The sequence below is a fragment of the Pelophylax lessonae genome (genome assembly GCF_965119305.1).
Source record: "Pelophylax lessonae genome assembly, chromosome: 1".
NCBI lineage: Eukaryota > Metazoa > Chordata > Amphibia > Anura > Ranidae > Pelophylax > Pelophylax lessonae.
In genome coordinates this window covers 850,543,975-850,571,003 of record NC_138768.1, presented here as the reverse complement: position 1 = coordinate 850,571,003, position 27,029 = coordinate 850,543,975, and the positions used below count along the sequence as shown (strand labels likewise).

General features: G+C 45.7%; 1 protein-coding gene across 1 annotated transcript in view; it reads left to right on the top strand.

Annotated features, from left to right (window-relative positions):
* The window catches only part of ATP6V1B1 (ATPase H+ transporting V1 subunit B1), a 136,184-nt gene extending 109,386 nt beyond the window's left edge, over positions 1-26,798 (top strand). Inside the window, exons 6-14 of the mRNA XM_082268735.1 lie at positions 710-849; positions 11,902-12,003; positions 13,218-13,315; positions 15,632-15,755; positions 16,185-16,335; positions 17,196-17,278; positions 18,111-18,215; positions 21,368-21,497; positions 26,525-26,798. Coding sequence (XP_082124861.1) covers positions 710-849; positions 11,902-12,003; positions 13,218-13,315; positions 15,632-15,755; positions 16,185-16,335; positions 17,196-17,278; positions 18,111-18,215; positions 21,368-21,497; positions 26,525-26,682 — 1,091 coding nt within the window. The 3' untranslated portion in view covers positions 26,683-26,798. The remainder of the gene's footprint in view (positions 1-709; positions 850-11,901; positions 12,004-13,217; positions 13,316-15,631; positions 15,756-16,184; positions 16,336-17,195; positions 17,279-18,110; positions 18,216-21,367; positions 21,498-26,524) is intronic.
* Positions 26,799-27,029: the final 231 nt, after the last annotated feature.

Sequence of the window (27,029 nt, the reverse complement as noted above, 5' to 3'; positions counted from 1 at the left end):
CACTAATAATGGGGCATGATTCCTTCCACTGACTTAAACGATGGGGCCCAATGACACTAATAATGGGGCATGATTCGTCCCAATGACACCAATGGTGAGGCACAATTCTTCCCAATGACACTAACGATGGGGCACAATTTCTCCCAATGACACAAGCGATGGGGCACAAATCCTCCCAATAACACCAACAATGGGGCCCAATTGCACCAATGTTGGGGCACAATTCCAACCAAAGACACCAACAATGGGGCACAATTCCTCTCACTGACACCAAAGATAGGTCATTGTTTGCTCCAACTGATCCTGGGATATTTTCTGCTCCCGATGGCCACAGTTCCCTTAAAGTCTGAAGGACAGTAAACTGGCCCTTTGTTTAGTAAGTTTGGAGACCCCTGTTCTAAGGCACTCTTATTGAACATGAGTATACCAAAGTGAAACAAGTTTCAGGAAGCACAAAACAGATGTATCCTGGAAACAAGACGTCAGGGGAAAGTTTACAGATACTCCATGTATCTGTCCTATCTGCAATACTTGTTGCAGTTGGGTGATGCTGCAACTCTCTTCTCTGGAGTGCCAAAAGTATCTAGGAATTTGGTTAAGGATACCTTCACCGTAAGTATCAGTATTAGATGTGCTGTCCCCCATTGGTCAGTTGGTAAAGAGTATATTTGATGTAATATCTAAGTCATTTTATTTTCATAATATTAAGGTCAACCAATCAACCCTTACGGTCGAACCTACCCTGAGGAAATGATCCAGACTGGAATCTCACCCATAGACGTCATGAACAGCATTGCTCGAGGGCAGAAAATCCCAATCTTCTCAGCGGCGGGTCTCCCCCACAATGAGGTAATGTTTTGGACGTGACATTGGCAGTAATAATGGAGGCTTTGAATATGAAGAAGGCACCATGGTGACACCTAGGTAGTCTATAGTTCAGAATATTGTGGTCACAATGGCAGGTCATCAGCAGGTGTGGTGACCTTGGTCAGGAACAGGATCGTACTGGTGGATTCCAAATTATAGTTCATCAAATGAATGCATAGTGATTTGTAAACATTTCCTTTATTTATAAAGTAATATTCTAAAATGTAAAACCCTTAAATATTTCAGTTATTAAAAAAAAAAAAAGTCTTAATACATTTTCTACCTTTTTTGGTCTTATGGCCAGTCACATGATATGCTTGGGTCTTCTTTTTCTTCTCCCTGTGGTGGCATCTGCTGATCTTCACTATTGCAGAGAGCAGCATTGATGTGATGATGCCATCCCAGTTGTCTCTAGTATTGTATATTGTGTCCAGTCAAATAGTTAACTCCCACTGGGATGTTTTGCGACATCCTGGATATATAGGAAGTTGGTTGAATGACTCTGGCCATCGTTCAATCCACAAAGTGGCGAGGAGGTGTTTTTACAGATGTAAATATTGTTTGAGGAGCTACAACTTTTTTTTTTCAAAATATCTGGGTTTGCTATAAAATATATATATATATTTATATATTTATATATATATATATATATATACATATATATATATATATATACACAACAGGGGGGGCGTAAGGATAATGGGACTTTATATGAGGTAGGTTGCTATTGCAAATATTCAAATGAAAATAAAGATAAAATAGTTTCAAGATATTCGTTTATTTCTTGCTGCACGATAAAATAATGGATCATGCAGCAGTAATTAATAAATAGAATAAATAGAATCTCACATATTCACAGTACAGATACAGACAATTCAGGTAGGGACATACAAAAGGTAGTAAAGGAAATGTCTTTCCAGGCATATACACATAATAAATAGATATATAATAGCAGATAAAAATATCATACAACGGCATATATATATCAAATACATAGCAAGAATACATCCAGTGGCTCATAGACTCTTTCATACATATTGCGTAATCCATGTCCTGATAAATCTTCATATTTCATATTTTATGGCTCTACGCGTTTCGTGGAGTTATCATCCACTCTTCAGGAGCTTAGTACAAATTTTCTGTAAATAAGAGCTAGTTTAAGCTAAAAAGATCATATATGGATAAAGGAAACACACCAATAAGTTCCCTCAAAGATTTAAAAAAAAAAAAATCTAAAACTCTGATACTTACATATTAAAAGCAAAGTCGCAGAAAAAAAAATGTGTGTATATATATATATATATATATATATATATATATATACAGTATATATAATAATAATAATAATAAAATTAAAAAATAAATAAGCTGGGGATGTGCTTTAAGCTCATTTTCAAAGGTTTACCAAGATAATCTTTACTGCTTTGCTGAAAGAAAGTTGTTGTTTACAGAGCTCAATAGCTTAAAACAGGGTAATATGACAGATCTGATTCAAAACCAGCAGGACATTTTTGGCCAGTGGAGAGAATGCCCCATTAAATTATTGATCAGTAGGAAGAATGCTGCTTTCAGCATTGGTTAGTGGAAATAATTCTCCTTAAAGTATTGGTCAATGAGCAGAATGCATACTCCCCCCCCCCCCTTTTTTTTTTTGTAACACCCTCCTAGGTAGGTGCTAGTGAGTATAGGTTTTGGCTCTGTCTACTTATTAGAGGGGATGCAGGCAAATCTATATTACTCTTTGCTTACCAGAGAGCAGGATCTGTTAGTGAGGTCAGCTCAGTGTGCTCAGTATGCGATTCATTGCGTCTAGAGAGTGTTTCCCACTGGTCCAATAGGGAGGCATGTTGGACAGTGGGAGGAAACCTGACAAATGAATGCTTTGATACCGTTCTGGTGATTGGCAGTGGCAAATTGCCTCAGTGCATTCTGTGATATTGTATAAAAGCTAGGAGCACATGTGCTGCGGGGTCTTTGGCCGGAGAGCAGAGTCCCGGAGGGAGGGGGCGGCTGCCTCCTCCTCTAGCAGCGGCACGTGGTCGCAGGAGGTCATCCTGAGGGCCAGAGGAACGGAGCTGAACCCAGAAGTCTAGGAGAGCTGACTAAAGGGGAGACACTGGGAACCCTGGAAAAACAGTATCTTGAGTTCAGGGGCTCATGTCAAGGGGCCTGACCTGAGGGGGGCCACTCCAGGAGCAGAGTAGTCAGTGAATGGATGTCAGCGGTCAAGAGAGAGAGAGAGGATGCTAAGGAGAGTGTCCTGAAGATAACCCATAGTTCACCAAATCATCTTAGGAAAGAGGCTTAACCCAAATTCACCTTTAGTGGCAGGGTGAATCAACAGCCTGGCTGTACATGAACATGGAAGTCCTCTAACATTGTGTATAGTTTATTCAGAGTATCCCACTATTCCCTTCTCCTATCCCTAATTTATAATAAAACACAAAACAACCAAATACCCCTGGACTGGTTATTGGAGCGAGCCAAGGAAAAAAGAGTGAGAAACTGTCCATCTCAAGCTTGCTGTTGGTAACTCAGGAGGACCAGAGAAGTGTACATTTGGCAGTCCTTGCAGGGACAGTGCTACATAGAGATAGCTAAAAAGGCAATTGTTAAAATTAAATACTTTCCTAGATGCAGAAATTTCTCATTGTTCAAGGAACCCCTAGCAACCTTCGAATTAACTCCAGGATTCCATGGAACTCTGGTAAAGTAAGGCTCTATTGTAAGAAGAAGGGGGGGGGGGGGGAATAAAGAGTAGAATCTTCAGTCCATAGGTGTGCGCAGCCAATTGCATTAAGGTGTGCGATGTGCACCCTAAAGCTCAAACACATGTGTGTGTCTACATTTATATGACCGCAGGACATTGATCTCTCTGCCAACACAGTGAAAGCAAGGCCCGAAGCGAGAAAAAAAAAAAAAAAAAAATAGCGCAGGGCAGACATGACCATGTGAAGAGGGGAGACAGGGCAGGTGTGAGTTAAATTAAATTGTTTTGAGTTGGGGGGTATTCAGGGATTGGTGTATCAGGTTTGGGAGGGGTTGAGGTACAGTTAGGAGGGGTGGCCCCTCAGATTGGAGGTCAGTGGAAGTTCAACGGACGAAGGAAGAAGAAGCTTGGTCACCCACCTTTTTCACTGCAGAGCATCTCACCTCAGCTTCCCTGGTCTGTGATGGCGGATTTGGACGTTTTGCTGGAGCAAATTAAGGCCGCTGCCGCGGTGAAGGGGACTGAGTGGCTCCGGTCCCAGGTCTCCACGTTGATGGGGGTTCAGGACTCTGCACAGGATTCGGAGGGGCTTGCGGTCCCGCGGGCTCGGCGGTCACGGCCGCCGGAGCGTTTTTCACCGGACCCTTCCCCTCGAGCTCAGCGTCATCCTAGGAGCCCCGACAGGGACCCTTCAGGGCCGCCGGCTAAGCGTACTCCTGCTGCGGCCGTGCGCGCCTCTGGGAGGAATCCTCTGCATGGACGGAGCTCTGGGGGTAGTGGGGGGAGGCGGCCTTCGGTCTCTCCCCGTCCCTCTCGCCGGGGTGCTACTGGACTGGCGGGCTTCCCTACTGGCGATGCTCCGGTCGGAGGGGTGCCTCGGCGTGGGAGCGGCTTCATGGCAGCCGGTGGCAGCGGTGATCGGCGGGACTCGGAGTCGGCCTCGGCTGGGCGCAGAGAGATGACGCGGCGGGGCAAGTCACGTGGCCGGGTCATCGGAAGTTCGGCTGGTTCACAGAGGTCTCCGTCGGGCGGAGCTGGAGTACGGGGGCGTGGACGCCTGTCGCTCGGCTCTGCAGATGGCGGGAGTGCGACACCTGGTGGACGGATGTCGGCGGTGCCCGGGGACGATCGTTCGGAAGGCGAGGTGTCCGGATCGGATGTGGAAGAGGATGTCGGTGGTCGGTCGGCGACGAGGGAGGCTGGATCGGCGGCTGGGGGCGCCCCCCCTGGGCAGACAGGTGAGGTCACAATTCCTTCTCTGGCTTTGTCTGATTTGCGGGGCTTGTTTGATGTGGGGGGTGGGAGTGCTGGAGGGGCTCAGGGGGTGGGGGTGTCCCGGCCAGTGGGGGCGGGGACCCCGGAAGGGGGTGATGATGGGGGTTTGAGGGGCTTCCTCCTGGGTCTACGGGACCTCTTGGGGCGTTTGCCCCCGGGGGACGGGGGCCGCTTGTCTCCAGCGGCGGCTTGGGTGCCTCCGGCGGGGGGCTCGGGCACGGAGCCGGGGGGGGCCCCGGGGCTGGCGGGGCCGTCTTCCACGGGGCTAGTTGCGGGGGGGGCTGGGGCCCCTCCCCAGGTTGTTGGTGCGCCGGCAGTGGTGGCGGTGACGGCCGGGGCGGCGGGGGACAAGACCGGGACGGCGAAGGAGGGGAAGGCGGACGCTGTTCGCCTGGACGATTCAGCGAAAGGTGAGGTATATGTTTGTTTTGAGGGCCCGTTGGGGGCACATTTGAAGCAGGAAGTCCGGGAGAAGATCTGGAAGGGTGAGTACGTGGAAATCTTCACGCTGTTGCCCCTCGAGAAGTTTCACCTGGACAGGGTTAAACCGGAGGAGCGCAAGAAGGAGGACGAGGAGGCGCGACGCTATCGGCTTATCCCTCGGACCTTCGCCAATTGGCTGCAGGCCTTTGCCATTCTGGCGGGCGTCATAGGGGAAAAGGCGCCGGAAAACTGCTCGGCCCTGTTCTGCTACATGGACGCTGTAGGGGAAGCCTATCGGGTTTACGGGGGGTCGGCCTGGCTGCGGTACGACGAACAGTTCCGGCAGCGGAAGGCGGTTAGGCCGTCCTTGCGGTGGGACCACAAGGACATCAGCCTGTGGATGCGGCTCATGTCGTCTGCGAAGGCTCCGAATCAGTTTTTTCCAGGGGGGGCCGGTGGTTCTGCGACCCTGGGACAGCCGGCCGCAAAGAGGAGGGGTTTCTGCTGGCAATTTAATGAGGGTTCCTGTAAGTTCGGTGGCACATGTCGCTTCAAACATGAATGCTCCGGTTGCGGAGGTTCCCATTCCTTGGCTCGGTGTTTTAAGTCCGGAAAAGGGCGGTCCGGAGAGCCTTCGCACAAAGGGGACGACGCCGGTGAGGGTGGAAAGGCTGCGGCCTTTTCTAGATAGGTACCCCGATAGGGCGGCTGCCCGACTTCTGGGGGAGGGTTTTGCGGTGGGTTTTCGTATCCCTTGCTCTTTGGCCTCGGTGCCGCCGATGGCGAGGAATTTGCGTTCGGCATTGCGCCACCCTTTGGTGGTGTCGGATAAGTTGCACAAGGAAGTGGCTCTCGGTCGCATGGCGGGCCCGTTCTCGGAGGTGCCGGTGCGTGACTTGGTGGTTTCGCCGTTGGGGGTGGTTCCCAAGAAGGAACCCAACAAGTTTCGCCTCATTCACCACCTCTCCTTCCCAAAGGGTGGGTCCGTGAATGACGCCATCGACCCGGATGCCTGTACGGTGTCTTACATTTCCTTTGACGCCGCGGTGGCCTGGGTGCGACATTATGGGCGGGGGGCCTTGATGGCCAAATCGGACATTGAGGCGGCGTTCAGGTTGCTCCCGGTTCACCCGGACAGTTTTCGATTGCTGGGCTGCCGGTGGCAAGGGGCGTATTATGTGGATCGCTGCCTTCCTATGGGCTGCTCCATATCGTGCGCGCTGTTTGAGACCTTCAGTTCCTTTGTGGAGTGGGTGGTTCGGGAGGTTTCCGGTGTGAATTCGGTGATCCACTATTTGGACGACTTTCTGTGTGTGGGCCCGCCCTCTTCCAACGGGTGCGCGATCCTGCTTGCCACGTTGCAGCATGTGGCCGGGAGCTTCGGCATTCCGTTGGCCCCCGACAAGACGGAAGGCCCGTCCACGGTGCTCAGCTTCCTGGGCATTGTCGTGGATTCGGAGGCCATGGAGTGTCGCCTACCGGAGGATAAATTGGGGGCTTTGAGAGCTGAAATTGAAGGGGTGCTGGGTTTGCGCAAGATTCAGTTGCGCAGCTTGCAGTCGTTGCTGGGTAAATTGAATTTTGCCTGCCGCATTATGCCCATGGGCCGGGTTTTCTGCCGACGGCTGTCGGCGGCGACTTCGGGGGTGAAGTTGCCCACTCACTTCGTCAGGCTCAACAGGGAACACAGGGATGACTTGCGTCTGTGGCACGGTTTTTTGGCCACATACAATGGTAGATCCTTGTGGATGGCCGGGCCGATCAGCAACTTTGATTTGGAACTGTTTACCGATGCTGCTGGTTCGGCGGGGTATGGGGCTTTTCACCGGGGGGCGTGGAGCGCCGCCCCTTGGCCGGGGGCATGGCAGGTAGCGGGGCTGGTCAGCAACTTGGTGTTGCTGGAACTGTTCCCGGTGGTGGTGGCCCTGGAGATTTGGGGGGCGGAGTTCAGGAACCTGAAGGTTCGCCTCCATTGCGACAATCTCGGGGTGGTTCAGGTGATCAACCGCGCGTCGGCTTCGTCTCAGCCGGTGGTGCGCCTCCTCAGGTATTTGGTTTTGCGGTGTCTACGGTTGAATGTTTTCCTGTACGCTGTGCACATTCCGGGGGTTAAGAATGATATTGCTGACGCGCTGTCTCGTTTTCAGTGGGACAGGTTCCGGGAGTTGGCACCGGCAGCGGAGCAACGCGGAGTCACGTGTCCGGAGTGGCTATGGGGGATTGCCTTGGGGTCCTCGCTGGATGGATCAGGAAGTCGGTGAGCGAGTCCACGTGGTCGGCTTATTGCAAGGTATGGTTGGAGTGGCTGGAGGTGTTGCGGGTGGCATCGGTGGATCCTCTGGGTCCGGAGGTCAGGTGGGTGTTACTTTCTTTTGTCTCTGATCATTTTGAGAGGGGCGCGTCGGCTTCCGCTGTGGCTCGCAAGTTGTCCGGCTTGGCCTTTCTGTTTAAATTTCTGGGTTGTCAGGATTACACGAAGGACTTCAGGGTGAGACAAGCGTTACGGGGCTATTCCAGGGCTTATCGGAGGAGGGACACTAGGCGCCCGGTGTCCTTCGCTCTTTTGCAGGACGTCTGCCGGCAATTGGGGGAGCACTGCGCCTCGAGTTACGAGGTGGTGTTGTTTAAGGCGGCCTTTTCTCTCGCTTTTTTCGGGGCTTTCCGGATTGGGGAATTGGTCAGCTCCTCCCGGACGGTGCCGGGGGGCCTATTGGGTCAGGATGTCTCTGTCGGTCGGGAGGGGGTTACTATCCTCCTTCGACAGTCCAAAACGGACCAGAGTGGCAAGGGGGTCCGTGTCCGGTTGTTCGCGGTGCCGTCTTCACCGCTGTGCCCGGTAGGGGCGGTTCGGGATTACTGGGCAATCCGCCCTTCGCGGCCCGGTTCATTTTTAATGCATGCGGACGGGTCGTCGTTATCTCGTTTTCAATTTGTATCGGTGTTCAGAAGGTGTGTGGGCTCTTTGGGTTTGGATGCCAGTAGGTTTGCATCTCATTCCTTTCGGATCGGGGCGGCCACTGAGGCTGCACGCTGGGGATTGAATGACGATGCGGTCAAACGCATTGGGCGCTGGGAGTCTAGGAGGTTCTTGTTGTACGTTCGTCCACAGCTGTTGGTGTAGGGTATGTACGGGGGGTGGTTTTGTCGCTGGGGGGGTGTGGGCCCGGCTGGTTATCTGATTATTGGTTGGTTTTCTTTTCCTTTTGTCCCCTTTTCTTGTAGGTTTGGAACCCTGCCTTGTTTGGATCGTGGGACACTCGTATGTTTTCTGGGGGGCCCGGAGAGCTGATGTGCGTCCTAATGGTAGACAACTTGGTTTTTCTCGGCACGAGGCTTGTGTCAGGTGGCTGGGGGTGCCGGGGCTTACTTGGGGCAGGGTCCTTCCCGAAGTGCATCGTTTCGCCCGGTTGGACAGGCAGCCAGATGTTTTGGTGCTGCATGCCGGGGGCAACGATTTGGGGGCCAGGTCCGCGCGGGCCTTGATCAGGGACATAAAGTTGGATTTCCTTCGGCTGCGCACGGCTTTTCCGGCGCTGCTTGTAGTTTGGTCGGATATGGTGGCCCGCACGTCCTGGCGCATGGCCAGGTCGGTCGCGCGCCTTAATAAGGCTCGGATTAAGTTGAACAAGGAAGTGGGGCGCTTTGTGTGTCGGAATGGGGGGTTGGTGGTTCGCCACCTGGAGTTGGAAGTGGACACATGGCGGTATCTGCGGGATGATGGAGTCCACCTCCATGCGGTGGGTATAGATTTATGGGCCCTGGGATTACAGGATGGGATCCAGCGAGCCTTGAGGGTTTGGAGGGGCACGCAAGGGTAAGGTGTCACCCTTGGGTGCTGGTGGCGTTTTGTTGGTCTTTGCTGGCGGGGGAGGTGAACAGTTTAGGATAAGGGTATGGTTGGGACTCATCGTTGGTATGGGTCCCTATGGTGCATTCCATTTAATGTCAGTTTAAATGGAATTCAAAATGGTGGCACTGCGGGGAGTGGTTTGTCTCCGAGCCGGTGACGCGGCTGGAGGCCTATCAGGGCACAGGTCCCGCAGTGCAGGATTTGGAATTATTTGGAGGAGCCTCAAAGACCAACAGGCCTAATGACTGATTGTTTTATGTTTGTAAGGAATGTTTTTTCTCCTTATGTTAATTTTAAGGTAAAAGGGTTAATAAAAGGGCTGCTGTGGCCAATTAACTCCAAGCACGGTGTGGTCTCAATTATTTAGGTAAAGGGAAAGGTTTATGGCATGGGGGTGGAGCCTTTGGCTTTAAGCAGCCTAAGAGTTTGGGGGTGACATCTATTCTACATTGGTCAAGCAAGGCCCGAAGCGAGAAAAAAAAAAAAAAAAAAATAGCGCAGGGCAGACATGACCATGTGAAGAGGGGAGACAGGGCAGGTGTGAGTTAAATTAAATTGTTTTGAGTTGGGGGGTATTCAGGGATTGGTGTATCAGGTTTGGGAGGGGTTGAGGTACAGTTAGGAGGGGTGGCCCCTCAGATTGGAGGTCAGTGGAAGTTCAACGGACGAAGGAAGAAGAAGCTTCCCACCCGCCCTCCCTAATTTCTGGGACTGTTATGGTTGATTTTGATTCATGTCTTTTGTGCTTTCTGTCCTTTCTGGGGGAATTTTATATTGTCATGGCAGCTGGGCGTTTTGTTGGTCTTTGCTGGCGGGGGAGGTGAACAGTTTAGGATAAGGGTATGGTTGGGACTCATCGTTGGTATGGGTCCCTATGGTGCATTCCATTTAATGTCAGTTTAAATGGAATTCAAAATGGTGGCACTGCGGGGAGTGGTTTGTCTCCGAGCCGGTGACGCGGCTGGAGGCCTATCAGGGCACAGGTCCCGCAGTGCAGGATTTGGAATTATTTGGAGGAGCCTCAAAGACCAACAGGCCTAATGACTGATTGTTTTATGTTTGTAAGGAATGTTTTTTCTCCTTATGTTAATTTTAAGGTAAAAGGGTTAATAAAAGGGCTGCTGTGGCCAATTAACTCCAAGCACGGTGTGGTCTCAATTATTTAGGTAAAGGGAAAGGTTTATGGCATGGGGGTGGAGCCTTTGGCTTTAAGCAGCCTAAGAGTTTGGGGGTGACATCTATTCTACATTGGTCAAGAGAAGTGCGTAAACACTTCTCTTATGGTGGAGCCAGGAAGAGGGAGATCTTTTCCATCTTCCTGCTTGCACATAGAGTGATAATGCTAATGCACATGGGGTGATTAGGGTGTGCCCAGGCACATTCTGCACACCCTGGGTGCATGCCTATGCTTCAGTCCCAATTTGAAAGACTCAACTGCTTGTATTGTGGATTATGAATTGCTTCACCGTGCCTGCATCTACGAGGGGTCAGTGAGGACTCGTTTTTAATGGCGCTTTTCCACTGCATGGAACCGTACCGGTTCGGCACGCTTTTGTGCTTTTCCACTGCTGGTACCGCATGGTATAGGGTCGGAACGGTTCGGTACGGTACGGTATAGGTTTGCTTTTCCACTGCATGGAACCGAACGGTACGGTACGGTACGGCTCTGAAAAAACAGTACCTACTCGATTGTGGTTCCAACAGGTACCAAACTGGTACCATATCCCACAATCCTTTGCATGCAGTCACTACTAGCCACTGATTGGTCAGAGAATCCCACCCACCCCGTTGTTATCCCACCCACTTAACTTTAGTACTACTTTAGTGGAAAAGCAAACCTATACTGTGTACCGTACCGAACCGTTCTGACACTATACCGTGCGGTACCAGCAGTGGAAAAGCAAACCGGGCCAAGCAGGGCCGAGTAGAGCTGAGCCGGTACGAGCCGGTACTTGCAGTGGAAAAGTGCCATAAGCGTGTTACTTATTTAAATTTTCCTAGTATAATACATTTCCTTCACTCTCCCGTCACTCTGTTCAACTTTCAGGAGCCAAAGGTAATACATGGGGCTCCTAGGCATGGTAGAGATTGTAATTTACCATATATGACAGCAGAGCTGCTTGGTGATTGTTCCAGTGATCTCATGCGGGATGGGGGCATGGGGGACCTTTGTAAACTTCAACCAGAGCAATTTGGAACTTAAGCCCCGTGCACACGATAAGAAAATCTGAAGGAAAATTTTCGTCTCATTAGTACAGTTTTCAAACGGAAAAAAATCTTAAGAGCAAGACTAGGCATGCTCCGAGGCGAAAGAACACATACAAAGCAATCCAACACAAGACATCACTTCTGAAGTAGAATTCTGTCGTACGGGAAAATTCGTATGAAAAAAACCTCTTCACTTTCCACATCAGACTAGCATGCCACAAAAAACGGACGACAGATCGTTCTATAATCTGATCGTGTGTACGGGGCTTTACACAAAACTTCCTATCTTCACTCGTAGAGACATGGAAAGGAAAGTATATGCTGCTGGTATGCTGCTGGGAAATAGGGGGGTGTTGATGAATGTGAACCTGTTCCTTTGCTCTGCATAAAAGGATGATCTTTAAACACTCCAGTTTATTATTTACAGAACCCATTGATGTCATAATACAGTGTCGTTGTGTGCTTGTCTAATAAATTGGTCAATTAAACAAAACTTCTTCTTTGACCTCCCTTCTCCTTGGTATGTTATGATGTTGTGGTTGACCATGTGTTCTGCCCCCTTTTCCAGATAGCTGCTCAGATCTGCAGACAGGCCGGCCTGGTGAAGAAATCTAAAGATGTGATGGACTACAGTGATGACAACTTTGCAATTGTTTTTGCTGCAATGGGCGTAAGTGACAATGTTCTGATGTTCTGCGCCTTCAGGGCCTTTTTTTTTTTTTTTTTTTTTTAAATTATTAAATGAGCATTAACCTCCTTCTTCTGGATCCCCGATGGGATCCATATTCCACTCTTTGATGTTTACTCTGGGTATTAAAGCTAATTATAAATATTATATGATGGTAAGACGTTCTGATTACCAAAAGATTGTTTATATAAAATTCATTATTGCATGCATACTATGATCTATGGCAGTGGTTGCCAAACTGCGGCCCAGGAGGCCAGATGCAGCGCTTTGCTTGCTTTTATTTTTTATTTACACCACTGTAGCTGACAGTGGTCTCTGCCACTGACACCAACAATGGTGCACTATTTCTCCCATTAATATCAATAATGGGGCAATGTTCCTCCCATTCATATCAACTATGGAACACTATTACTCCCACTGGCACCAATAATTGGGCACTATTACTCCCATTGAGAGCATCAATGTGGCACTATTCCTCCTACAGACAGCAATGATGGGGCACTATTCCTTCCACTGACACCAATGATGGAGCACTATTCCTCCCACTGACACCAATGATGGAGCACTATTCCTCCCACTGACACCAATGATGGAGCACTATTTCTCCCACTGACACCAATGATGGAGCACTATTCCTTCCACTGACACCAATGATGGAGCACTATTCCTTCCACTGACACCAATGATGGAGCACTATTCCTCCCACTGACACCAATGATGGGGCACTATCCTCCCACTGACACCAATGATGGAGCACTATTCATCACACTGACACCAAAAATGGGGCACTGCTCTTCCCATTGATACCAATGATGGGGCAATATTCCTCCCACTGACACCAATGATGGAGCACTATTCCTTCCACTGACAACAATGATGGAGCACTATTCCTCCCACTGATACCAAAAATGGGGCACTGTTTCTCCCAGTGACATCAATGATGGGGCACTACTACACCCCCTAATACCAATGATGGGGCATTGTTTAATCTCAGTGACTCCAGGACATTTTCTTCTCCCACTGGCCACAGTCCAGTCCCCCTAAAGTTTGAAGGACAGTAAACTGGCCCTTAGTTTAGAAAGTTTAAAGACCCCTGCTCTATGGGAAGACACCATTGCCACTGGTAAGATTAATTTTATATAGAGACCATGTGAACAGGGACTGCATTAAATGTCAGCCATCTTGTTTCCTCACAGGTCAATATGGAGACTGCCAGGTTCTTTAAATCAGACTTTGAGGAGAACGGCTCAATGGACAATGTATGCCTCTTCCTTAATTTGGCCAACGACCCAACGTAAGTACATTGAAACGATGACACATTCATCCACAATGGGGGATTACTCTGAACTAAGAACTCCCATAAACTCTTTGGGCAGATATATATATCTATATACAGTATATATATATACATACATACATACAGTATCTCACAAAAGTGAGTACACCCCTCACATTTTTGTAAATATTTTATTATATCTTTTCATGTGACAACACTGAAGAAATGACACTTTGCTACAATGTAAATTAGTGAGTGTACAGCTTGTATAACAGTGTAAATTTTCTGTCCCCTCAAAATAACTCAACACACAGCCATTAATGTATAAACCGCTGGCAACAAAAGTGAGTACACCCCTAAGTGACCATGTCCAAATTGGGCCCAAAATGTCAAAATTTTGTGTGGCCGCCATTATTTTCCAGCATTGCCTGGGGCCCTCTTGGGCATGGAGTTCACCAGAGCTTCACAGGTTGCCACTGGAGTCCTCTTCCACTCCTCCATGATGACATCACAGAGCAGGTGGATATTAGAGACCTTGCGCTCCTCCACCTTCCGTTTGAGGATGCCCCACAGATGCTCAATAGGGTTCATGGTTCCCTCGATGAACTTCAGCACTTATGCAGCCCCAGACCATGACACTCCCACCACCATGGTTGACTGTAGGCAAGACACACTTGTCTTTGTACTCCTCTCCTGGTTGCCACCACACAAGCTTGACACCATCTGAACCCAATAAGTTTATCTTGGTCTCATCAGACCACAGGACATGGTTCCAGTAATCCATGTCCTTAGTCTGCTTGTCTATAGCAAACAGTTTGCAGGCTTTCTTGTGCATCATTTTTAGAAGAGGCTTCCTTCTGGGACGACAGCCATGCAGACCAATTTGATGCAGTGTGCTGCGTATGGTTTGAGCACTGACAGGCTGACCCCCCCCCCCACCCCTTCAACCTCTGCAGCAATGTTGGCAGCACTCATACATCTATTTCCCTTAGACAACCTCATGCACTCAACTTCTTTGGTCGACCATGGTGAGGCCTGTTCTGAGTGGAACCTTGTCCTGTTAAACTGCAGTATGGTCTTGGCCACCATGCTGCAGCTCAGTTTCAGGGTCCTGGCAATCTTCTTATGGCCTATCTTTATGTAGAGCAACAATTCTTTTTTTCAGATCCTCAGAGTGTTCTTTGTCATGAGGTGCCATGTTGAACTTCCAGTGACAAGTATGAGAGAATGAGAGCGATAACACCAAATTTAACACACCTGCTCCCCATTCACACCTAAGACCTTGTAACACTAACGAGTCACATGACACCGGGGAGGGTAAATGGCTAATTGGGCCCAATTTGTACATTTTCACTTAGAGTTGTAAACGGTTTAGACATTAATGGCTGTGTGTTGAGTTATTTTTAGGGGACAGCAAATTTACACTGTTATACAAGCTGTACACTCACTACTTTACATTGTAGCAAAGTGTCATTTCTTAAGTGTTGTCACATGAAAAGATATAATAAAATATTTTCAAAAATGTGAGGGGTGTACTCACTTTTGTGAGATCGTGTATATACTGTATATAAAAAAGACACATCAGCAAACATATAGTATGTGAAGTGTAATACAACACAAACTTGACACATTTTGACCATTAGGGCTTCATCAGGAGCTGGGATACGACATCTCTTCCCTAATAAATATCATCTCACTATTTTGTAATCCAGCCTGAGGTGCGTCATACTGGTAGAGAGAACACAGGCAATGTTCCATAGACAGTATGCAAATAAAACACTGCAACACCACCTTAAAGTGCCTTTTACTCAAATGTAAGGTGAGATGAGTGTAACTCAAAGTTTTTACCCCCTTAATAATTTTAGATAAAATTAGGAGAATAAGGCTAAATTTTGGCATTTTCTCCAAATGTACTAGGGTTAATGGGAAAGGGGAAATGATGATTGTTTTTGGTGGTTTTCAAGGGCACAATGGGCCTTAAATGCCCCCTGAGGATTCCAATTTTGGGCCTGTTCTGGTGCCAAAAAATGCCCATTTTTAGCCTCATTACTTTACTTTTTGTTTTGCGGAAAGAAAAATGAACTGTAAAAAGCAAGTAAAAGGATGAGGCTAATGAATGACCATTGTTTCTCCACTTGGAGAGACTTCCAAGAACTGCTGGTAAAAACCCAAACGCTACAATATATAAAATCTGCCATTGATTGTACACCTGTACAGTCACACTGATGTATATCTCATACATATCTATAACTCCAGGTATGTGTGAGGCAGATAGGTAAACAGTGTGATAATCATGATAATAAAGTCCTGTTCTGTTCTGTCCCCTTCTGTTAGAATTGAGAGGATTATCACCCCACGTCTGGCACTCACAGAAGCCGAGTACTTGGCCTATCAGTGTGAGAAACACGTCTTGGTGATCCTGACAGACATGAGCTCCTATGCTGAAGCCCTGCGAGAGGTAACAAATTCCACTACCATACAACCATTGTGGTTTTTCTTGTCTTTTGGGCAAATCCACCAAAAATTGTTTTTTTGTCCTGTAAATGGATGCTCTTATGAAGAATCACACATCCAGCCTCTTAACTCAAGGACACCAAAGACCTTGCTCCCATGAAAATGGAAGGGAATTTCCCCAACAAGGTCCCAGAGATCAAAAAAACCTTACAGGGCACTTACATGTCTTTATTGTATCCAAAACTAAAAAAAGGAATAAAAAAAAAGCTTTTTGTCTTGAGTTTAGCATAAAGTCAATGACCAAGCTGGGATAAGTTCACTTAATATGGTCATGGCAGGTGGGCTCACTTAGGAACGCAAACAGGAAATGTTTTGGTTGATTGCACATTGGGTACATGCATCCTGATAGGATTCTTGGTTTTTGGTCTTACAGGTATCAGCAGCCCGTGAAGAGGTGCCTGGTAGGAGAGGGTTCCCCGGGTACATGTACACAGATTTGGCCACCATCTATGAGCGAGCTGGCAGAGTGGAAGGCAGAAGCGGCTCCATCACGCAAATCCCCATCCTAACTATGCCCAATGATGGTAAGTTCCTACATCCCTGCAAACTTTTCTTGCCCCACTTTCTTCTAAAGTCTGACCTGCCCTGCTCAGTATACCAAACTGATTCAAGTACAAACTGAACTTGGATCAGTAGTTTGGGTATGAGTCACATGAGCACATTCAATTTCAATGCTAGCTTTTTCTTTGGCCATTATTAATGGCATAGCACTACACATTTTTGGTGTGCTAATCCTTTTTTTTCTTTTTGCCATAATAGGGTTAAGGCCTAGGCTTATAGAGGAACTTTAGTCCCCTTTTGTTTGGCTTGACCCCCTACAGCGCCGTCATTTCCATTATTATGCCAGATGTGTTGAAAGGCTCTGCTCCGTCTTCGGGTGCTGGCAGAGCCCGTCAGTACATCTGCACATATGCAGAAGATTTTTCCAATGCACACGCACATGAGGCAACCGGTATGACCCTCCCTAGGAGGACATCCATGACGTCGGTCCCAGCATCCACATTCTAAGCCTATTCTATCTACGCTGTGAAGGAAGAATTTGTACACTTACCTATTCTGAGGGTGTTCTGATCCAGTCAAAGGATCATGTCCCCATGCCATCTTCAGTGCCTGGGCAGTGACGTCACCCATAGGCCTACTATGGTGCATCTGTTGTCACCTGTCCTTCCTCTATAATGGAACTTGATCATGTGACCGGACGGGCTGGTCGCCCTTGGAATAGGTAAGTATTCAGATCTTTCCTCTACAGGTTAGATAGAATAAGTTTAAAAAATTTAACTGGTGCTTAAAATTCTTGCAGCATTCTTCCATGCCTATATTATAACACACAAAAAAAACATGCCAAATTAACCTGAATATCTTATTATGTTTTACCCATTTGCAGATATCACTCACCCCATTCCTGACTTAACTGGGTTTATCACTGAAGGACAGATCTACGTAGACAGACAACTTCACAACAGGCAGGTCGGTTTGCAATTCTATATACGGTACAGTTTGACATTTTGATTGGAGGGCTTCCTTAAAGCTGATCTCCAGGATAAGCAAATATAATTTAAATACATTCCTCATGTATGTTCTTTTTGAATCTTGTGTATTTCTTCAAGATCTGTGCAGTAATCCAGTGTGAGACTTCAAGTAATAAAGACTTCTCACTGCTGCTCTCTCTCCTTATGCAGGGCAACTGGTCTTGTCTCCACCCACTCCTGTAGTTTTCTGCAGGCAACTTGTAGTGGGTGGAGCCTACTGGGTCTTTACCACAGCCCTGCTCTCTGCACAGGCAATCTACAGACTAGGGATGATGGTGCTACTACTTTTACACTGTAATTTCTAGGTTGGCAAAGGCATTTAGTGCACAAAAGGTGTATTTATATTCTTTGTGGCTATTGAGGAATGTATTTGAATCAACGTTTTTGTGTCCCGGGTTCAGCTTTAAAATCCAGCCAAAAATATTTTTTTAGATTTTGAAAAATATGGTTTGATCCTGGTGGGCTGAGATGGCTTCTGGCATCTGATATGTCCTGGATAATTCGACTATGACATCTGTCTGCCATCATTCCACATCACCTAGGGGATTTGACTGTTCCTACTGACTGTGTGTCTTCCTTTCACATTTTCCATGATATAAAATAAATAATAATCCAACAGAGATGGTGGGAACCCCTCCTAATATTCACAACAGGCGTGCAAATCCCGGGAACTTAGCGTTTATATGACCGGCCCTTTAACCAACTCTTCATCATCTGGTGGTTTAACACTGGTAATTAAAAATATTGGGTTTCATTTTTTTTTTTTTCAGATCTACCCCCCTATCAATGTGCTCCCATCACTGTCCCGTCTTATGAAGTCTGCCATTGGTGAAGGCATGACGCGAAAAGATCATGGTGATGTTTCCAACCAACTGGTATGCAAATCCTTGGCTCAAACACTGTCCACATCTGCTAGACTATGGTTATTGTCCATATTGTATTTGCTTTTCCGTGAGGGACAGGTCCACAAACCAAAACTGGGGTGGAGGTTTTTAATTTTTCTGGATCTTATTACATTTTCCTCATGGAGTTAGGGCTGCCATACATACACAGCTCAGATTTTGTTGGACTCCTGCTGAGTTGGATAAAAACGCAAGCCATAGGTGCCCCTGTTGGCAGCACTTGGCTCGCCAAAAGTTGTTAAATTAACTTGTTGCCAGAGGTGCCAGGTAAAAATAATTGTCAGTTGAATTGTGATTGCATCCAGCCAGATATAGGCCCTGTTAAGTTCAGGGTGCCGGGTGCCACAATACAATGGCCGGCAAGGGACTCCTCCATCCACATTGTTCGGTGTGGATGAAGGAATCGCTTAGATTCCTTGTGTTCAGCCTGCAGGCTACCCATGGCTCTGTTCCTTATCCTCAGGATATCTTCCTTTTCAACTTTCTAAAATAAACAAAAACATTTAAAAATGTAGACTTTGCCAAGGCCGCTGGGTTGATTTGGGAGTTCCAACTTTGGAGTCCTAGAGAAAACCTAGTGTGTGATGCCAGATACACACTCAGACTAATATTTATTAAATCAGTATTGTAACATAGATTACTTCTATCATAACTATAACTTTTTAGAAAAATACAAAGTTGGCTGGGTTCTGTACTGATATTTAGAGACAGGTTGGGGAGACTGTCCCTTTCAATATACGTAGCTCCATGGCATCAGTTGGCCAAGTGCACTTAATATTGATTAGATACCTCTATCACCACAGTCACTGCTTTTGACTCATTGATGATACAGCTCACAGGGGACAACATAAAAAACAGAAAAGGGGAAAATTAGAAATGTGGCAAAGATGTAGTATCTTTGCCTTTACTTTTAACTTCAACTCCTCCAGGGTAGTCTTGGCATAGAACAGTGGTCTCCAAATTATGGCCCGGGGCCCTGACGCAGCCCTTTGCTTGTCTTCAAATGACCCTTGGGGCACTTTTCCTCATACTGACACCAACAACGGGGGAACAATTCTTGCCACTGACACCAACAATGAAGCACTATTTATGTGTTCTCCAAATTATGGCCCGGGGCCCTGACGCAGCCCTTTGCTTGTCTTCAAATGACCCTTGGGGCACTTTTCCTCATACTGACACCAACAATGGGGGAACAATCCTTGCCACTAACACCAACAATGGAGCACTATTCCACTGATGCCTTTCACTCACTGACACCAAAGATGGGGTAATATTTCTCCCACTGGCACCAATGATTGTGCACTATTCCTCCCACTTACACCAACAATGGTGTACTATTCCTCTCACTGACACTAACGTCCTACTAACACCAGTAAACTGGTACCTTGTTTAGAAAGTTTAGAGACCTTCAGCATAGAATATCATTTCATTTGCCTAAAGCCCAGCTCCAAGATATTAGCAACCCGTCTCCCACTCCTCCCTCCCACCTACACCAACTTACCAATGAACAAAAAAAAACAATCTAAATCTCCATTTTACTTATCTAAAGCCACAGTCATGTGTTGATCATTCTCTCTTCTTGTCCATTTCACTGTCTGCATGATGTGCACAACTCCTATTGGTGGAGGCGACATTTTCAGTGGCAGGGTTTTCTCTCATTTGCAGAGGCAGGAGAACTCATTGCAGCAGGGAGGGGACCTATGTCCAAGAAGATAAGGAGCAGGGAAAAATGGGTGGTCCCTGGGGCAGAATATTAGCTTTGTTCTAGAGCAGGAGTCTCCAAACTTTCCAAACAAAGAAACATAGGGCCACTTTACTGTCCTTCAGACTTCAGGGGGGCCGGATTGTGGCCAGTGGGGATGGAAAATGTTCGGGGCCTGACATCCGCTGGAATAAACAATGCCTCAAGTGTGGTATTCAGCTGCATGGTACCTGTGGTCAGTAGGAGGAGGAATAGTGCCCCATCATTGGCAGCAGTGGGAGGAAAAACGCCCGTCGTTGGTATCACGGAGAGGAATAGCACCCCATCACTGATATCAGTGGGAGAAATAGTGCCCCATTGCTGACATCAGTAGGAGGAATAGTGTCCCATCACTACTATCAGTGGGAGGAATAGTGCCCCCCTATTGGTTTTAGTGGATGACATAGTGCCCCATTATTGATATTAATGGAAGGAATATTGCCCCATCATTGATATTAGTGGGAGGAACAGTGCCCCTATGGTTGGTGTCAGTTGGGGGAATTATACCCAACTGCTGGTGTCAGTGTTAGGAAAAGTGCTTCAAATCAGTGGGAGGGATAGTGCCGCAAGAGCCAGACAAAGGCCAGCAAAAAAATGCATTTGGCCCTCAGGTCTCAGTTTGGAGACCACTGTTCTAGAGGAAAATTTGATCCATTGCACTGAAGGATGGCTTAGGAAGAAATGTTTGGAATCAAGACTGGGGAGTAAGGTAATTGATGTTCAATGCACTTTTTAAATATTATTTTTTCCTGGAGCTGGGTTTTAAAATTTGGGATCACCTAAAGGCAGGCAGGTTAGGAGATAGACAGATTGAGGTAGGGAGTTGCAGAGGATGGGAGAAGTTCTGGAGAACTCCTGAAGGTAAGCATGGAAGGGGATGATGAGTAAGCTAGAAAGCAGGTGGTCTTAGAAGGAACGAAGACAATTGTTTGGGTGATATTTTGAGACAAGGATGGTGACATGGCTGGGGAAAGCGTTGTGAATGGTTTTGTGTGCTAGTTATTAGGATTAGTATTTTGAATGTTATTCATTAGGCCAGTGGAAGTCAATGGGAGGACTGGCAGAGAGGGTTGGCGGACACTAAATGGTTATATATAGGTCTGTTTTTTTCACAAAGCTCCACCCCTTTATATGAAAGTCCTATCCCTCCCCAAGGTGTAATGTCAGGGGCAGGATATCAAATGGTTATTATTCTAGAAACTGAGACTCATGACATCTAATAGTAGGAATTCCAGTCTATACCTGTGTCCAAGTGAGGCGCCTCTTCATACTTGCTCAGTTTTCCCCAAAAAATAATACACATGAGGAGCTCTATACTGTATGTTGTGTTGGTCAATTCAAATGTTCTAGTTCAGAGTAATTTTGTCTTTGTTTCATGGAACAGTATGCATGTTATGCCATCGGTAAAGACGTCCAGGCCATGAAAGCCGTGGTGGGTGAAGAAGCCCTGTCTTCAGATGACCTCTTGTATCTGGAATTCTTGCAAAAGTTTGAGAGACAGTTCATTGCTCAGGGTAAATTATCACTGATATTATCATTCGTTTGTATAGCTCAGCTCTGTCATATTCCCTGCTGCGCAATACTGTATATGAACATCTATTGTATATCAAATTTAAACTTGTAATAGTGCGACTTGAGACTATCCATGGTGCCAACATCCCAATAATTTTAAAAGTACAAAAAAAACATTGAGTGCAAGCGATTTTGTAGGTACCATATATCAAATAATCAATAGATAAAATTAACAGTTTTATTATTGTAAAATTAAAACAATACAATGGAAAAAATATATTTACAGGCCATATAATGTTACACTAATTGCATTGCTTACAACTTTTTTTTCCAAAGCTGTTTTTTATTTATTTTTTTATAAAAAAAAAAAAAAAGAGCATGGAATATGTTTTTTTACAATGATAAATATCTCTATGACGTGTATTCAAACTATATAACAAGAAGAATTAATGAAAGATTTCTAAAACTTTATGTAAAGTCTTAAATTATTGCAAGTTCTCTCAGCTAAAGACCAGCAAATTCTGGAATACAATTCAAGTAACACTGTACTTCCCAATGCAGTTCTCAAACAAGAGAAATATGCATTTCTGCCACTAGGGAGCACTGCAGGAGAAAGGCTCCAGTTTAGTTTGCTTTTGGGCTCCATCTTTTATCTCCTACAGTTGGGTGAGTGTTGGGATACAGTGGATCAGGGGTGTCAAATTAGCGCCCCTCCAGCTGTTTGCGGAACTACAAGTGCCATGAGGCATTGCAAGGTTGACAGTTACAAGCATGATTCTTACAGGCAGAGGCATGAAGGTATTTGTAGTTCTGCAACAGCCGAAGGGCCGCCAGTTTGACACCCCTGCAGCAGATGATAGTTTCTCACCTCTCTGGCCTTAAAGAAGTTGTAAAGTCAGAAGGTTTTTTATCTTAATGCATTCTATGCATTAGGATAAAAAGCCTTCTGTGTGTAGCAGCCCCTAATACTTACCTGAGCTCCATCTCTGTCAAGCGATGTCCACGAGTCCCTTAGACGTCCGAGACTCTCCCTCCTGATCGGCAGGAACACAGCAGCGGCGCCATTGGCTCCAGGGGCTGTCAATAAAAGTCAGTTAGTCAATCAGGAGAGAGAGCTGGTAGGGCCAAATGGCAGCCCAGTGTCTGAATGGACACACGGAGCTGCAGCTCCGCTCGGGTGTCCACACAGCAAGCTGCTTTGGTCCCTCTTCTGCTCTCCTGGCCCCTCCCTCCTGATGAGTGCCCCCCACATTAAGCTGCTTGCTGTGGGGGCACTCGTTAGGAGGGAGAGGCCAGGAGAGCAGAAGAGGGACCCGAGAATAGGAGGATCCAGGCTGCCCTGTGCAAATCCAACTGCACAGAGGAGGTAAAGCTAGCAAAGCTGCAACTTGCAAATATTGTGAGGAAAAATGATTCTTTTACAAATGCTACAAGGATGACAAAATACATCCTGGCATGCCAAAATTACTTTTGATTTGTAAAACTACTCCACACTGATTTATTTATTTTTAAATTTTCCTGAAAATTTCAATTTTTCTAAAAAAAAAAAAAACCTAAAAAAAAAAAAACCAAGGAAGAAAGTTTTTTCTTTCTCAAGGCTTTAAAAAGTCTGGACATTTTACATCTCTAGACATAACAAATGTCCTCTCCGATTGTCCACTACTGTCTCCTCTGTGTGTTGGGTGGTGGTTTTCCATGCTTCTGGGTGATTTCATTGCTTACTATGTGCAGCGCCTCCCCGAACAGATATATTGCCCAAGTGCCCTAGGTGTTTTGAGATTTGCGCTTCCTACTGGATGGGAAAAAAGGGAGGTTTTTGGTACACACAGTGGCATCTGTGCTTTCCCATACCAGCTTAACCACTTAAGCCCCGGAGGATTTGGCTGCTAAAAGACCAGGGGTTTTTTTGCAATTTTTTACTGCGTGACTTTAACGGACAATTGCGCGGTCGTGCGACGCTGTACCTAAACGAATTTGACGTCCTTTTTTTCCCACAAACAGAGCTTTCTTTTGGTGGTATTTGATCACCTGTGCGATTTTTTGATCATGCGCTATAAACAAAAAAAGAGCGTCAATTTTGCAAAAATAACAATATTTTTCACATTTTTTTATATGAAATTCCCCCCCAAAAAAAATGTAAAAATCAAAATTTTTTAACATTTTCGGCCAATTTGTTTTATGCTACATATGTTTGGTAAAAAAAAATTGCAAAAAGCGTATTTTGATTGGTTTGCGCAAAAGTTATCGCGTTTACTAACAAAGGGAAAGATTTTTGTCATTTTTGGTGTTTTTTTTTTAACGCGTAATGGCGGCGATCTGCGATTTTTTTTCGGTACTGCGACATTGCGGCGGACAGATCGGACCCTTGACTGACATTTTTGACACTTTTGGGGGTACCAGTGACATTACTGCAGTAATCAGTGCTATACATATGCACTGTTACTGCAAAAATGACACTGGCAGGGAAGGGGTTAAATTTATTGGACAGGGAGGGGTTAAGTGTGTCCTAGGGGCGTGATTCTAACTGTGCAGGGACATTGCTATTGATGTAAAAACAAAGATCAACGGTTCTACATAGTATTCATTCATCTACACCAGGGAGAATGAGGGGCGGCTTGTTTACATAAGCCGCTCCGCCTTTCTCCCTTCACAGGAGCGATCGTAGTGTGACCGGCGGACATCGAGTCCGCCGGTCACACGCACTGACTTGTCTGTGAACGAGCCGCGGCGGGCGCGCGCCTCGGCGGGCGCGCGCCAGCCCGCCCGCAATTGGCTCGCAAGTCAGTGACAGGCGAGTGACGTATCCATACGTCACTCTGCCTGGCCGGGGCTGACCGCCGCAGTATATAGTCGTGCGGCGGTCGGCAACCGGTTAAAGGGAGAAGAGGGAGGCCCACCTGCACCCACAGAGATCGGGGAGGCGCTTTACATATGTTATAGGTGTCACACACAGATACACAATATGGTTGTTTTAAGAAATTTTATGTAACATTATATGGCCTGTGAATATATTGTTTCCATCGTACAGTTTTAATCTTACCATAATAAATCTTTGGTAATTTTATCTACTGGCTGTTTGATATATGGTGCCTACAAAATTCCTTCCCCTTGATGTACTTTTGAACATCTATTAGTCTCTGTAGCACATTAGGTTACAGTTTAAAAGCTCAAATGTTACAAACAATATTACAATTATTATAACACACTTATATATTTTTCTCAGTGCTGTATAATGTGAACTAAGTATAGCAGTCTCCGCCCCTGAGGAACTTACACTTTTCTGTTTTCACTGCAGTTTATTAACTCCAGTGCTACATTTTTCTGTTCTCACTACAGAATAATAGCTCCAGTGTTACAAACAGTATTAAAATTAATTTAATACACTTATATGTTTTTCACAATGCTCTACACTGTAAACTACTTACAGCAGTCTCCGCCCCTGAGGAACTTATATATTTCTGTTCTCACTACAGTTTAATAACTCCAGTGTTACACTATTCTGTTATAACTACAGTTAAATATCTCTAGTGTTTCAAACGCCATTAACATTATTATACTATACAGTACATTTATGTTTTCTTCAGTGCTCTACACCGTGAACTACTTACAGCAGTCTCCGCCCCTGAAGAACTTACAGTTTTCTGTTTTCACTGCATTTTATTAACTCCAGTGTTACATTTTTCTGTTATCACTACAGTTTATTAGCTCCAGTGTTACAAACAGTATTAAAATTAATATAATACACTTATATGTTTTTCACAGTGCTCTACACCGTGAACTACTTACAGCAGTCTCTGCCCCTGAAGAACTTACACTTTTTTGTTTTCACTACATTTTAATAACTCCAGTGTTACATTTTTCTGTTATCACAACAGTTTATTAGCTCCAGCTTTGCAAACAGTATTACAATTAATATAATACACTTATATGTTTTCCACAGTGCTCTACACTGTACACTACTTACATCAGTCTCCGCCCCTGAGGATCTTATAGATCTTATATATTTCTGTTCTCACCACAGTTTAATAACTCTATTACACTATTCTGTTATAACTACAGTTTATTAGCTCCAACGTTTCAAACACCAATAACATTATTATACTATACAGTACTTATATGTATTCCACAGTGCTCTACACTGTGAACTACCTACAGCAGTCTCCACCCCTGAGGAAATTACACTTTTCTGATCTCACTGTAGTTTAATAACTCCAGTGTTATAGTTTTCTGTTATCACTACAGTTTATTAACTCCAGTGTTACAAACAGTATTAAAATTAATATACTGTATTACACTTATATGTTTCCACCATGCTCTACACTGTACACTACTTACAGCAGTCTCCTCCCCTGAGGAACTTATATATTTCTGTTCTCACTACAGTTTAATAACTCCAGTGTTACATTTTTCTGTTATCACTACAGTTTATTAGCTCCAGTGTTACAAACAGTATTACAATTAATATAATACACTTATTCGTTTTCTACAGTGCTCTACACAGTGAACTACTTACAGAAGTCTCCACCCCCAAGAAACGTACACTTTTCTGTTTTCACTAAAGTTTAATAGCACCGGTGTTACAAACACTATTAACATTATTATAAGACACATATTTTCCACAGTGCTCTACACTGTGAACTACTTACAGAAGTCTCCGCCCCCGAGGAATGTACACTTTTCTCTTTTCACTACAGTTTAATAGCATCAGTGTTAAAAACCACATTAAAATTATTATAAGACACATATATTTTCCACAGTGCTCTACACTGTGAACTACTTACAGAAGTCTCCGCCCCTGAGGAACTTACACTTTTCTGTTTTCACCACAGTCTTACACACCTTTACTCTTTTTTGTTTCTTCCCCTCTAACTCTCTCCCTCTTCTCATGTCTCTTGGTCTCTCTAACACCTAGTCAGGGTCCATCTGTTACATTTCTAGAGCAGTGTACAACAATTAAAGATGATTGGTTGATCAGCTGGTTCTGTAAGCCAGAAAGGTAACTCCTGCGCACGTATGTTTTCTCCTCCAGGAGCGTATGAGAATCGGACCATCTTTGAGTCTCTGGACATTGGATGGCAACTGCTACGAATCTTCCCAAAGGAACTTCTCAAGCGTATTCCGGAGAGCATGCTGGCCGAATTCTACCCCCGAGAATCGCGAGCGCAGGCAGGGACCTCCAAACACTGAATACAAGACTGACTTTATTCATAATGACACAGAAAAATGCCAGTACAGGGTCTTTAAAACAATATTTATTTTGAATGTTGATGTGTATCTTCCTGTTTCACTATTAAAGTGTTACTCCCCTCAAACAATGTATCTGATTCATTGCCTTCAACACAAAGGATTTTGTAGGCTTCATCCTGGTTGATGAACTCCTCCTAGGAGGAGGTAATGAGGTAATAACTCCTCCTATGAGGAGGTACTGAGGTAATAACTCCTCCTATGAGGAGGTAATGAGGTAATAACTCCTCCTATGAGGAGGTAATGAGGTAATAACTCCCCCTATGAGGAGGTAATGACCATATGTTGGG